The 14261-nt window shown below is 39.2% G+C and overlaps 1 protein-coding gene across 1 annotated transcript in view; it reads right to left on the minus strand.

Annotated features, from left to right (window-relative positions):
- Nucleotides 1–14261, minus strand: part of DNAAF6 (dynein axonemal assembly factor 6) — a 48691-nt gene that overhangs the window by 13479 nt on the left and 20951 nt on the right. The window contains exons 3-4 of the mRNA XM_060088063.1: nt 13295–13400; nt 9851–9947 (exon numbers count right to left, since the gene is read on the minus strand). Coding sequence (XP_059944046.1) covers nt 9851–9947; nt 13295–13400 — 203 coding nt within the window. The remainder of the gene's footprint in view (nt 1–9850; nt 9948–13294; nt 13401–14261) is intronic.

The following is a 14261-nucleotide window of genomic DNA, read 5'->3' on the forward strand; positions in this document are numbered from 1 at the left end:
ACTGACCTACTTCCCCACTGCACCCATCCCCATTTCTGCCACAAATAGTCCTATGGGGAAGCCAGGCTATCTCCTTACATATCTTTGATACCTAAAATTCCTTTTCCACTCTCCCCAACTGGCACCCAAGAGGTCAGGTACCTCAGTAATCCCTGTTTCTCAGGGGTAGGCAGGTTCCCATTCTTCCCACCTTGTTTCTAGGACAGCTTTTTGGCTTCTCCATCATCATTGTTTGCATTTCTAAAGCCATGTCACAATTCCAACCTCATTTCATTGAGCCGATGTCTCTTAGTTTTCAATACTTAGCCTGAAACTTGAGTAAGAATTTACGATGTCTCTGTTAGAATTTTGTCTCTGATTGTTGAGCCCGTCCCAAGGACCATTTATTCTGTCCCTGGTTAGTCCCATTTCTGCAAGTTTCCTAGTATCCCCCTCAACTCCTCCCCCTCTCTAAACATACACATGTTACTTAAAAACAGTTCTACTTCATTCCAAGCCTGATGAAAGCCAGCACTCTGTGGTATTATATTCTAACCCCTGCAGAGAGCAAACACCAACTCTGAAAATCAACATCTCTAGTCTCTGTCTTTGAATTCCATAGAGACTTGTATTTCTAAGCGCCTGCTAGACACATCCAACAAGATTTTCTACAGGCACTTCAAACTCAATATTACCCGAACTTAATATTTTTCTTATAGAACTTTGTCTTCTTTCTCTTTTGCATTCCATACCTGATCCCTACAACACAAACAAAACCACCTTTGTTTACTCTCATTCCAAAAGTAATAGATAGTAGTTGTAAAAAATATAGAAAATTAAGATGAGCAAATATGAATAAAACACATCTCTAACACTACCATCCAGATATAAACCACTTTACCTCTCCATATCTCGATTAATGCCATCACCATTCACCTAGTCACTCAAGCTAGAAATCTGACTCCTGTTTCTCCCTTACATATCACATTCAACCACTTTCTAAATCCTGTCGATACTACAGTGGATCCTTGAACAACACTGGGTTTGAACTGTGTGGGTCCACTTATATGTGTTTTTTTTTCAATAAATACATACTACACATCTACAGATGGTTGAATCCATGGATGCAGAACCACAGATGTGGAGGGCCAACTGTAAAGTTAGAAGCAAATTTCTGACTGTGTGGGGGGTAGGCGCCCCTAACCCCTGCATTGTTCAAGGGTCAACTGTACCTCCAAAATGTTTACTGAAACCATTCTTTCCTCTCTATCTCCACTGCCATAGTCCAGGCTCTTACTTCTCTTACCTGAATTAGTGCAATTGTCTATCAACTGGTTTTCCTATCACCAGTCTCCCAAACTCATACTCATCTCTTACCATAATCTCCACCAACAACTAGAGTTTTTCTGAAATACACATCTACTTGTTTAACTCACTTACTTTAAAACGTCTAGGAACTCTAATGCCCACAAAATAAGTCCAAATTTCATGGTATCTTAGTTAGCTTGGGCTGCCATAACAAAATAGTCTGCTTGGGCTGCCATAACAAAATACTATAGACTGGAAGTCTGAGAATACCAGACATGCCAGCATAGTTGGCTTCTGGAGAGAGCTCTCTTTCTGGCTTGTAGATGGCTGCCTTTTCACCGTGCTTACATGGCAGGGATAGAAAGCAAGCAGGGCAAGCGCTCTGGTATCTATTTGTATAAGGGCAGTAATATCATCATGAGGGCCCCACACATGTGACCTCATCTAAACCTAATTACCTCCCAAAGGCTCCATCTCTGAATACCATCACACTGGGAGTTAGGGCTTCAACATATGAATTGAGGGGGGGACACAATTCAGTCCACAGCATATGGTATGATATTCAAAGACTTTTACAACTACCTCTAAGCTGGGTATTCTGTTTTATCTTTTATTACTCCACACCAGTGCATTCTGGGGCTCCAAGAACATCACATATAGTTCTCAAAACACATCATATACTTTCACAGCACTATGCCTTTGCTCATTCTGTTTACTCTGCTTAGACAGCTGTTCCACCCTGGCAAACTATTATGTTCTTCAAATGTCATCAGATCCCACCTGTTTTGTGAAGTCTGCTTGGATTTCCTCTTTTCTGTACCCATATCACTTCTATCAAATTCAACCTGCCTGGATTCAAATCGTAGTTCTGCCAGAGTTTAAATATGCGACCTTAAGCAAGTTATTTAACTTCCTTGTGCTTCAGTAACCTCATTTGTAAAATGGGGATAACAGCACTTATTTCATAGAGTTTTGACATGGGGATTAATGAGTTACTATGTGCAAAGTTCTTAGAGAAATGCCTGGCACATAGTAAGCATTATATAAATTGTTTGCTATTACTATATCATGTTAAGTGAAGACAATCAGGATAGAAACTTTTATTTATGGACTGTAAATGTAGGGAAATGGCTCCACTATGGCATTCTGGCAACTGTGCACTATTCACATAGGCCACGTAGGCAAGGCTCAACTTCAGTCTGCCCTAGGTCTTGGCAGAACATCCTGTGATTCTCTTAGAGCATGAGAAGATAGGCAGTCTTGTGAGGAGCTGCCTCAAGGCCGTTTCTTATCTGTATTTCTACCTTGCGGGAGGCTCCCTATCTTGCAGGAGGATGCCATGAGGTTCCAATAAGGCATAGGATTTTCCACCTCCCTTCCCCTGGGTATACAGGCAGGCTTTAAAACAGCTTAGCTGCAGTCTAGAGTTGGCTCTTCAGCAAGAGTGCCTCACTACTCATGTCACCTGTCATCTGGCTCCTGTAGTTCAATGTTGTCCTGTGGGGCAAAGGGACATGGGGAGCTGATACCATGCTGATCTTGCTTATGCCATCTGTGTAAGTAATAAACTATATCCTTTTGGACTTGTTTCCTTATCGGATGGATCTATGAAAATATGTGCTGCTGCTTATGGACTATTTGACCTCTTAACAGTAAGCACCTGGAGAGAAGGAGAACCTTATATCTATTTTGTTCAACACTGTATGTCAAGTGTCTGGCCTGTAGTAAATGCTCAATAAGTATTTGTTGAATTTTAAAAATTACAGAAAACAATGATAAATATGTATTCAAGGATATGTATCAAATCCATTATAGTAGAAGTCTTGTGGGGAGGGATGGAGAGTATAGAAGATAAAAGAAAAAATATAATTTAAGATAAAATAAAATAAAATAAGACAGAGGCATTCTACTCATGAAGTTTAAGGAAAAGCATATGCATGTCACCTAGAAGGAAACGCCCTCTAGACTCTCTTATATCAGTGTAAGAGACATTGTAAGCATGACCTTATTTTCCCAACTGTAATATAAGGAAGAAAGTCTAAATCAACACTTTCAAACTGTGTTCCAAAGAGCCTCAGTTTTTCTCCTAGGAGCTGTCTCATAGATGATAGTACCCTTTTCACCAAGGCAGTAGTACGTGTCTTATATGTTAGGCTTTCTCACAGAATTGTGTTTGAAGAAAAGAGTTGGCAGCTAAAAACAAAACAGAACAAACCTGCAAACCACTGGCCTAGTCCTAGCTCTAAAATTAACGTACAGCATGATGACAATAGTTAATAATACTGTATTGAATATTGGGAAATTGCTAAGGGTAGATTTCAGGTGCTATCACCACACACCCCCCCACACACAAATGGTATGTGAGGAGATGATATGTTAATCAGCTTGACTGTAGTAATCATTTCACTATGTATATGTATATCAAATCAACATAGTGTACACTTTAAATATATACAGTTTTTATTTAGAAAATAAAATGCCCAAATATAGATTAAGGCACGGGAAGCTTGGTAACTACAAACTCAGGAGTAGGGCAGCAGGCAAAGTTTGGATAATGGAACTCTCTGGGTTGGGGTTAGAAGGAAAAGATGGAAGGTTTGCTGAAGACATACATATTCTTAACTCAGAATTTTGTTTAGGATCAACACTTTGATTTAAGACTCATAACTCTTGCTTTCTTATTTGGAGTCTGGGGAGGGTAAAGGAAAGGTGGTTCTTGTAAATTTTTAAACCCCAAATCAGTCCTTGTATTTAAACAGATTGTTTGTGTTCCTATTACCTTCCTCAGCTTAAGCAGAGGGCTTCTTCTTAAAGTCTCTGGGTCAGATTGTTACATAGAGACCAGTTCCAGGACCCAAATAACATATTTAGCCAATTTTAAGGTGTTATTTTCCTCATATTTTTATGTTTCCGTTATTGGGATGAATCACACAATCAATGTGTATATTTAATGGGGTAGTATACCTATTTTTCCTATGTTACTAAACAAATGGCACATCTACAATTTGATGATGTCTTAGAGTTTAAAAAATGCCATATTATTAACAGGAATAATAAGCTTAAAAATTGTGCAAGAAATACCTGAGATGAGGGCATCAACCTCTGCAGTCAGAGTCTTCCCAGCAGGGTTAAGCGATGACAGTGGATGTCATCATTAATATGCCTATAGGATAAAATTCAAGCTGCAAATCTGTTTTTTTTTCTTTCTTGAGAGACAGCTTACCAGTACACCACTGTCCACAATTATTCTTTACTCTTGTTACACTCAATGCTTACCCAAATAGGTCATGCTATTTCATGCCTGAATACATTTCCATGTGCTCTTACTTCTGTTTGGAATGCCCTTCTTGGAATGCTGCCCACTGGAGAAATCCTATCCACCTGGTGTTGATCCCTTTCTGCCCTTTCTGCTTCATGTCACCACGTACCTGGTATATGCCTCTAAATATGTACTTGCCATAGTGAACTGCAATGACTTTTTAGGTGTCCATCTCATTACCTGTAAATTCCTTGAGGGTAATTGACTGTTTCTTATTTGTCTTTGTATCCCTAGTACTTAGGATAGTGCCTGGTATGTAGTAGTATTTTTTTTTCCGATACGTGGGCCTCTCACTGTTGTGGCCTCTGCCATTGCGGAGCACAGGGTCCGGACGTGCAGGCCCAGCGGCCATGGCTCACGGGCCCAGATGCTCCGCGGCATGTGGGATCCTCCCGGACCGGGGCATGAACCCGCGTCCCCTGCATCGGCAGGCGGACTCTCAACCACTGCGCCACCAGGGAAGCCCTGCAGTAGTATTTAAAGATTGAATGTATGAAGAAAAAGGAAGAGAAAAAGAATGTTATACATGTGGTGAAGTGCCATAGCACCAACAAATGTTTCATCTGTTTCTGGCATTCAAAGGTGTCCATGTCTTATCCAAACCTTCTGAACTCCTGGCAAACTTAAAATTGTCAACACTGAATTTAATTGTTAATAATAAAATGGGTTCATTTATGTTAGTTTAGTCTCCCCAGTCAATTATAAGCTCATAAGAGGGAGGAATCAAGTCTTTTTTTGTACATACATGTCGAGTTTTAGATAAATTGTGTACTCCTACTCTGAGATGTGATTTAGTTTCCAAGATTCTTCATTCAGCATACCTTTATTATTAATTCTGGGAGCAAGCTGCATGAGGGAAATGGAAAGGCTCACAACAGTTTTATTCATTTAGGGCCTAGAATTTCTTTAGAGTTTAGAGTAATCCGCAGTACCAAACATCAAAAACAATCTTACAGTCATTTAAGAGAGAGAAAGTTGAATATTACTGGTAAAACCCTGGGAGCTAATTACTTCAAGATCACTTGAAACCTTAACTCATTAAGTTTGAAAAATCTCCTGAAGTCTTTAAAGACGCTATTCCCATTATGTTATGTGATCCAATTGAATGTCTTAGATTTTGCTAATAAGAGCAAACCTGAAGTTTATGCAAAAGAGAGAATCCATTTATCTTTTGCTTAAGGAAAAATATTAAGCATCTCCTATGGGTACTTCAGTACTCTGTGTTGTAGAGTATTACAAGAGAGGGAGGGGAAAATACAGATGCACAGCCCCTGATCTCAAAAAATAAATTCCCGGCACCAAACACCAGAATTACTAGTGTATATTGCCAAAGTGAGTTGCATTCCACACTCTTGGTTAGGCCCAGTAAGGAAGTCTTATTGGTATTTTTGGTATCGCTACCGTTATTATACAGAAACAGTGGCTTGGCAAAGGATGCTCTTCAACATGCTGTAGTGTCATTCAGATAAGGGAGCCAAGTAACATTTTGGATGTCTTTTGAGAGTGTTAAGTCAGTAGTTCAGATCCAAAATTTAAGAAAAAAAAATCCTCTTTTACGTCCCGCAATGTAAGCTGAGTCATTAAAAGAAATACAGATATAAGAGATAAGACAGATTCAGGGAAGGAAATATTTCATTTTGATTGACTGTCACTCATCAGAAATTAATAACCAATCAGATGACAGACTTCCGGGGAAGATGGTGGAAGAGTAAGATGCGGAGATCACCTTCCTCCCAACAGATACACCAGAAATACATCTACACGTGGAACAACTCCTACAGAACACCTACTGAACGCTGGCAGAAGACCTCAGACCTCCCAAAAGGCAAGAAAGTCCCCCACGTACCTGGGTCGGGCAAAAGAAAAAAGAATAAACAGAGACAAAAGAATAGGGACGGGACCTGCACCAGTGGGCGGGAGCCGTGAAGGAGGAAAGGTTTCCACACACTAGGAAGCCCCTTCGCGGGCAGAGACTGTGGGTGGCGGAGGGGGGGGAGCTTCGGAGCCACGGAGTAGAGCACAGCCACAGAGGTGCGGAGGGCAAAGCGGAGAGATTCCCACACAGAGGATCGGTGCCGACCGGCACTCACCAGCCCAAGAGGCTTGGCTGCTCGGCCGCCGGGGCGGACGGGGCTGGGAGCTGAGGCTCGGGCTTCGGTTGGATCCCAGGGAGAGGACTCGGGTTGGCGGTGTGAACACAGCCTGAAGGGGGCTAGTGCGCCACAGCTAGCCGAGAGGGAATCCGGGAAATGGTCTGGACCTGCCGAAGAGGCAAGAGACTTTTTCTTCCCTCTTTGTTTCCTGGTGCGCGAGGAGAGAGGATTAAGAGCGCCGCTTAAAGGAGCTCCAGAGACGGGCGCGAGCCTTGGCTAACAGCACGGACCCCAGAGACGGGCCTGGCATGCTAAGGCTGCTGCTGCAGCCACCAAGAAGCCTGTGTGCGAGCACAGGTCACTCTCCACACCTCCGTTCCAGGGAGCCAGTGCAGCCCGCCACAGCCAGGGTCCCGTGATCCACAGACAACTTCTCTGGGAGAACAAAAGGCATGCCTCAGGCCTTTGCAACGTCACGCTGGCCTCTGCCACCCCAGGCTCGCCCCTCACCCTGTACCCATACCTCTCCCCAGCCTGAGTGAGCCAGAGCCCCCAAATCAGTTGCTCCTTTAACCCTGTCCTCTCTGAGCGAAGAACAGACACCCTTGGGAGACCTACACGCAGAGGTGGGTCCAAATCCAAAGACGAACTGTGGGAGCTGTGCGAACAAAGAAGAGAAAGGGAAATTTCTCCCAGCAGCCTCAGAAGCAGTGGATTAAAGCTCCATAATCAACTTGTGGTACCCTGCATCTGTGGAATAACTGAATAGACAACGAATCATGCCAAATTGAGGAGGTGGACTTTGAGAGCAAGCTTTATGATTTTTTTCCCCTTTTCCTCTTTTCGTGAGTGTGTATGTGTATGCCTCTGTGTGAGATTTTGTCTGTACAGCTTTGCTTCCACCCTTTGTCCTAGGGTTCTATCCGTCCTTTTTTTTGTTTTTAATTTTTTTCTTAATAATTATTTTTTACTTTAATAACTTTATTTTATTTTATCTTACTTTATTTTAATTTACTTTATCTTCTTTCTTTCTTTCTTTCTTTCCTTCCTTCCTTCCTTCCTTCCCCCCCTCCTTTAGACAACGAATCATCCCAAATTGAGGAGGTGGACTTTGAGAGCAAGATTTATGATTTTTTCCCCTTTTCCTCTTTTTGTGAGTGTGTATGTGTATGGTTCTGTGTGAGATTTTGTCTGTATAGCTTTGCTTCCACCATTTATCCCAGGGTTCTATCTGTCCGTTTTTTTTCTTCTTAATAATTATTTTTTATTTTAATAACTTTATTATATTTTATCATACTTTATTTTACTTTATCTTCTTTCTTTCTTTTTTCCTTCCTTCCCTTCTTCCTTCCCTCCTTCCTCCCTGCCTCCCTCCTTTCTTTCTTTCTTTCCTTCTTTCTTTCTTTCTTTCTTTCTTTCTTTCTTTCTTTCTTTCTTTCTTTCTTTCTACTTCTACTAATTCTTTCTTTCTACTTTTTCTCCTTTTTATTCTGAGCCATGTGAATGAAAGGCTCTTGGTGCTGCAGCCAGGAGTCAATGCTATGCCTCTGAGGTGGGAGAGCCAACTTCAGGACACTGGTCCACAAGAGACCTCCCAGCTCCACATAATATCAAAGGGCGAAAATCTCCCAGAGATCTCCATCTCAACACCAGCACCCAGCTTCACTCAATGACCAGCAAGCTACAGTGCTGGACACCCTATGCCAAACAACTAGCAAGACAGGAACACAACCCCACCCATTAGCAGAGAGGCTGCCTAAAATCATAATAAGTCCACAGACACGCCAAAACACACCACCAGACGTGTACCTGCCCACCAGAAAGACAAGATCCAGCCTCATCCACCAGAACACAGGCACTAGTCCCCTCCACCAGGAAGCCTACACAACCCACTGAACCAACCTTAGCCACTGGGGACAGACACCAAAAACAACTGGAACTACAAACCTGCAGCCAGCAAAAAGGAGACCCCAAACACAGTAAGATAAGCAAAATGAGAAGACAGAAAAACACACAGCAGGTGAAGGAGCAAGATAAAAACCCACCAGACCAATAAAGTTGTAAAAAAAAAATCAGATGACATGTATGGTACAGAACTAGGATGAAAGAAAATTCAGTCCAGATTGGGCAGTTTTATTAGGACTAGAAGTAGTGTGTTATATCATATGATTCTGTTTATTTGTAAATCTTATCCACATGTGTAAACTTAGTTTATTTTGTACACGTTTACCAATTTTAAACTGTCTATCCTATTATTCCCTTAGTACCTCAAACATAGCAACCACTATTTTTTTTTATTGGAGTATAATTGCTTCACAATGGTGTGTTAGTTTCTGCTTTATAACAAAGTGAATCAGTTATACATATATATCTGTTCCCATATCCCTTCCCTCTTGCATCTCTCTCCCTCCCACCTCTCCAAGCGGTCACAAAGCACCGAGCTGATCTCCCTAGGCTATGCGGCTGCTTCCCACTAGCTATCTACCTTACGTTTGGTAGTGTATATATGTCCATGCCTCTCTCTCGCTTTGTCACAGCTTACCCTCCCCCCTCCCCATATCCTCAAGTCCATTCTCAAGTAGGTTTGTGTCTTTGTTCCTGTTTTACCCCTAGGTTCTTCATGACATTTTTTTCTTAAATTCCATATATACGTGTTAGCATACGGTATTTGTCTTTCTCTTTCTGACATACTTCACTCTGTATGACAGAATCTAGGTCTATCCACCTCATTACAAATAGCTCAATTTCATTTCTTTTTATGGCTGAGGAATATTCCATTGTATATATGTGCCACATCTTCTTTATCCATTCATCTGATGATGGACACTTAGGTTGTTTCCATCTCCGGGCTATTGTAAATAGGGCTGCAATGAACATTTTGGTACATGACTCTGTTTGAATTATGGTTTTCTCAGGGTATATGCCCAGTAGTGGGATTGCTGGGTCATATGGTAGTTCTATTTGTAGTTTTTTAAGGAACCTCTATACTGTTCTCCATAGTGGCTGTACCAATTCACATTCCCACCAGCAGTGCAAGAGTAGCAACCACTATTTTTAAAGGGTTTACAGCCTTGCCTATGGTATTATGTATACAACAGTCAATTTAACTATAATGGTCAAATGGAAAATGGGGAAGAGGGGAGAGGCTTACCACTAGATCCTTACAGCACGCAGCTGAAGGATCCTTTCTGGTCAATCCCAGGAACATATCTTCTGTTCCCACCTGCTGTTTGAACACAACTTCATATCTGAAGAAAAAGCCAGTGATATAGAGACTCAAATGAAAGAGCAATTTCCTGTCACAGAGCAGAAAACTAGAAACTTATGAGGACATGCTATTACAAAAAATAAAAGGACAAAATAAAGTGCTTGCAGTTTTTCAGGCATGTAGCAGAAAATAAGGGAACAAAAGTCTAGAAATTCAGTCAAAAATACCTAACACTGTCAGGATTTATGTTGTGTATACTGTTTTCTAAAAATAAAGCTTCACTATTTCAGAGCTATACAAATAAAATAGATTGAGGGAACTTCTAATAAGATTCTAGTAAGAGTAAAAGCAGAAGAAAAAAGGAAGTTCCTTTCCTGGAAAACAATTGCTTAGAAGAATAGTGAGCCCATAACCCAGGGTTTTATGGATAAATGGAAACCTTCCTCTGTTCAATTTAAGCCTCAGAGTAGAGTTAGAAAATCCAGGTTTAGTACTCTTTCTGTCATTAACTGTGTTATCTTGGTCAAGTCACAAACTCATGTGCTCAGCTTCCAGATTTGTACAATTTATGGGAGGGGGTGGGTTTGAACTAAATGATCTCTATTGTGTTTTCTACCTCAAAAATTCTACAGTAGAAACATGGGTAGTGTAGTCAGCACAGGTACAACTACAGTGTTTAGAATCTAGTCCTACAGAATTCTTAGTCCAGTGAAAGGTTTTCCTGGTATTTCACCTCACACATGACAATTCACAAATCTTTCCTTGCCCCCAAGTTTGGGACCCTAGGGATAGAGTGGTTTATAGAAACCTCCAGCATAATGAACTATATCTTTTTATTTTTTAATTTTAATTTTATTTATTTATTTATTTTGGTCACACTGCACAGCATGTGGGATCTTAGTTCTCTGACCAGGGATCGAACCCACACCCCCTGCACTGGAAGCACAGAGTCTTAACCACTGGACTGCCAGGGAAGTCCCTACCCTATCTTTTTAGATGGAATGAAGTAAGTAAACATTTACAAATATTTGAAGGAAGATTTGGTATTTGACTAGATATAATGAATGACAGGAAAGCATCAAAGATGATGCTGAGGGCTTCCCTGGTGGTGCAGTGGTTGAGAGTCCGCCTGCCAATGCAGGGGACAGGGGTTCATGTCCCGGTCCGGGAAGATCCGGACCGGATCTTCATGCCGCGGAGCGGATGGGCCTGTGAGCCATGGCCGCTGAGCCTGTGCGTCCAGAGCCTGTGCTCCGCAATGGGAGAGGCCACAACAGTGAGAGGCCCACGTACCGCAAAAAAAAAAAAAAAAAAGATGATGCTGAGGTTACTAGCTTGGGTGACTGGGTGAACAGTGAAGCCACTAACTGTGATTGGGAATGTAAGTGGCGGGGAAATGGTGAGTTTGGTTTAGGGTGTGTGGAGTGTGAGGTGCTTTGGGACATTCAGGCAAATATATATAGTAGGCAGTTGGAAAATTGTATCTGGAGACATTGAACTTCTGACCACTTGCAAATAGGAATGCCCAAGGATGAAAGAGGGACTTCTCTGAGTTGGAATAGGGCTAACAGTAAATAGCTATTTGAGATAGGACACTTTTTTCTTAATAGACTGTAACAGCTACCAGGTATTCACAAAGGTGAAGCCAAGTTAAAACAAAACAGAAAGATATTGATCTATATGCCCAGGATCCCACATGGATTTGCTCTAGCTACTGCTTTCCTCTCATTCATTATATCTAATCAAATACCAAATCTTCCTTCAAATATCTCTCAAATAAAGACACTCATATTTCTCTCCAAGGCCAGTGACTTAGCTCAGGCCCTTATTATTTTTAATTTGGTAACTTGTGATTCTTCTTTTGTGATCTGCCTGTTCACCTTCTTTACCCATTTTCTTCTTTACCAATTGGGACAGTTTGGAATGTATTTGCATAAGATAGAAAATTGAGATTAAAAAATCTTATAAAGCAATTTTCTTCATATCCTGACTGGAGTTCTTGTTCATTTAAAGCTTTGAGGGATATTCTTTCTACAGAACATCAAACATCAGGATGAAAAATAAAAATTTACTTAGATTTGGAGCTAGCCACATATGGATGTTTGACATTCATTAAACTATGTGACAAATGAATGACTTAAATCTTACCTTTCATAGGGATGTGTGGGCAATGTATAAACATAACCTGGGATTCACTCCCTTCATACTTAAGATGCAGACAGAAATGTTTTAAAATCCCCTTTGATTTCTTTTTTTATGAGGTTTACTGTTTTTTACATTGTTTATTTGAAAGCTGGATACTTTTTTTCTAGTTAATTATCTGCAGTCTCCCACTGCTTCTATTTTCAGAACTGACATAGAAGATAGAAGCATCATTTTTTTTAAAGCATTGGACACAGTTTTACAGTCAGAATTAGAAAAGTTCTCAGATCATTTTTGCCATAGAAGTTTTCAAAACATTATAAAACACACTATAATTTAATAAATATTGCCTTTGTTTTTCAAGCTATTCTAAATATTCAAACAAGATTTTATTTTAAAATACATATTTAAAGCTTAGTGTGTTTATTTATTTATTTATTATTTTTTTTTTTACATCTTTATTAGAGTATAATTGCTTTACAATGGTGTGTCAGTTTCTGCTTTATAACAAAGTGAATCACTTATACATATACATAAAGCTTAATGTATTTAATCATTAATTTCAATTATGTATGTAAACACACTTTAATCCTTAACAGTATGAGTGATTTCACTTATTAGTATGAAAGGTTTTTTATGATAATTCTAAAATTCATATTTATAATTCCTATTGAAAAGACTAGAAAGCAAGCCTTCAATCCTGCCTGCACAATATACTAAACATAATCCTAAAATAACTAGTAAATTAGTCCAGGTAACAGCTGATAATTGGTGGGAGACCATAGCCTTTTACTAAAATTGTGGAACACTGAGTAATTAAAAGCAAGTCTTTGACACAAAAACATGGCATAATAATTTAGCTTGTATGAATGCTTGTAATTTAATGGGCTGGTTTTACCCACTGTTACTTCCACATTACACAACTAAATGATATTAAATATAAAGTGATAATGGAAATGACTACTTTTCACTTTTTGTTAGATAATAACTGAAAGAAAGGTATTATGTCTTAATATTTGTTTCTGCTCTAGAAGGAAAAAAATCATCAATTACACATGCCTTCTGTGTGTCACCATAGTTTTATATTTTATAATATAAAATTGTATATTATATATATTATTATATATATATTATATTATATTATATATGGTAGAAGTTACATTATGAATCTTGTCAAAAGCTGGTATCAGATGACACATCTAACTTAAACCACAAAAAACATGTTCCTGGCTTCATTTGACTTACTCTGGTGTTTCTCTAATATCCCACACATCATGGTACTCTGCCCCTTCTGGAACCTCCTCTGGATTCCAGATGTGCTCACTATTTTCATCACTTGTTTGAGGGATGACTGTGAAGAAAGGGAAGATAAAGTTGAAGTGTTTGCCTGTTTTACCTCTTGAAATTGCTCCTGTTCTTCTTCATACTAAGTTTGGGATCACTGAAGTGAAATATTTTCTATTTGTAATCGCTAGCTTGTTTTTTGATCAGAGAAGCTAAATTCGTAACAATTGACTTAAATTTTTTAATCAACACACAGCCAATACATTGAAGAGTTGTAATAATAATTGTAGAAAATTTGGAAAAGACATATAAGCAAAAAGAAAAAAATAAAATAATCTACAATCTAACCACCCAGAGATGATCAATGATAGCATTCTGGTGTACATCTTTCCAGTCCCTCTCTCTTTCTCTCTCTCTCTTTCTCTCTCTCTCTCTGTATATGTGTGTATATCTATATCTATATCTACAGAAATATATATACATATATGTGTATATACACATATAAAATATATAATATATAAATATTTAGTACATAAAGTAACATATTGTGTATAAAATATATATATTATATACAACATATATGCAAAGAAATATTACACATTTTTTCAGAAACAAATAGAATCATACGTAAAATATTTTTACATAAAAGAACAAATCAAACATGCAATCAATCTGATTTGGATAGAAATATTTTATCTTGCCTTGTGTTTTACTATTTAAAAGCCCCTTGATACCTTTTCCATGCAAGTCTGACATAGTTCTTTAAAAATACTATCAGTGAAAGAAACTGAAAACAGTAGAGACAATGATCATTTTTAATCTATTATTTTCCTCATATAGACAAGAGCTCTAAAGAAAATCTCTCTTATTTGTCCTTTATGTCAACTGAGCACATGCCTGGGGTTTCTACATGTCATCTTTAAATGTT

Source organism: Mesoplodon densirostris, chromosome X, assembly GCF_025265405.1.
Source record: "Mesoplodon densirostris isolate mMesDen1 chromosome X, mMesDen1 primary haplotype, whole genome shotgun sequence".
Taxonomy (NCBI): domain Eukaryota; kingdom Metazoa; phylum Chordata; class Mammalia; order Artiodactyla; family Ziphiidae; genus Mesoplodon; species Mesoplodon densirostris.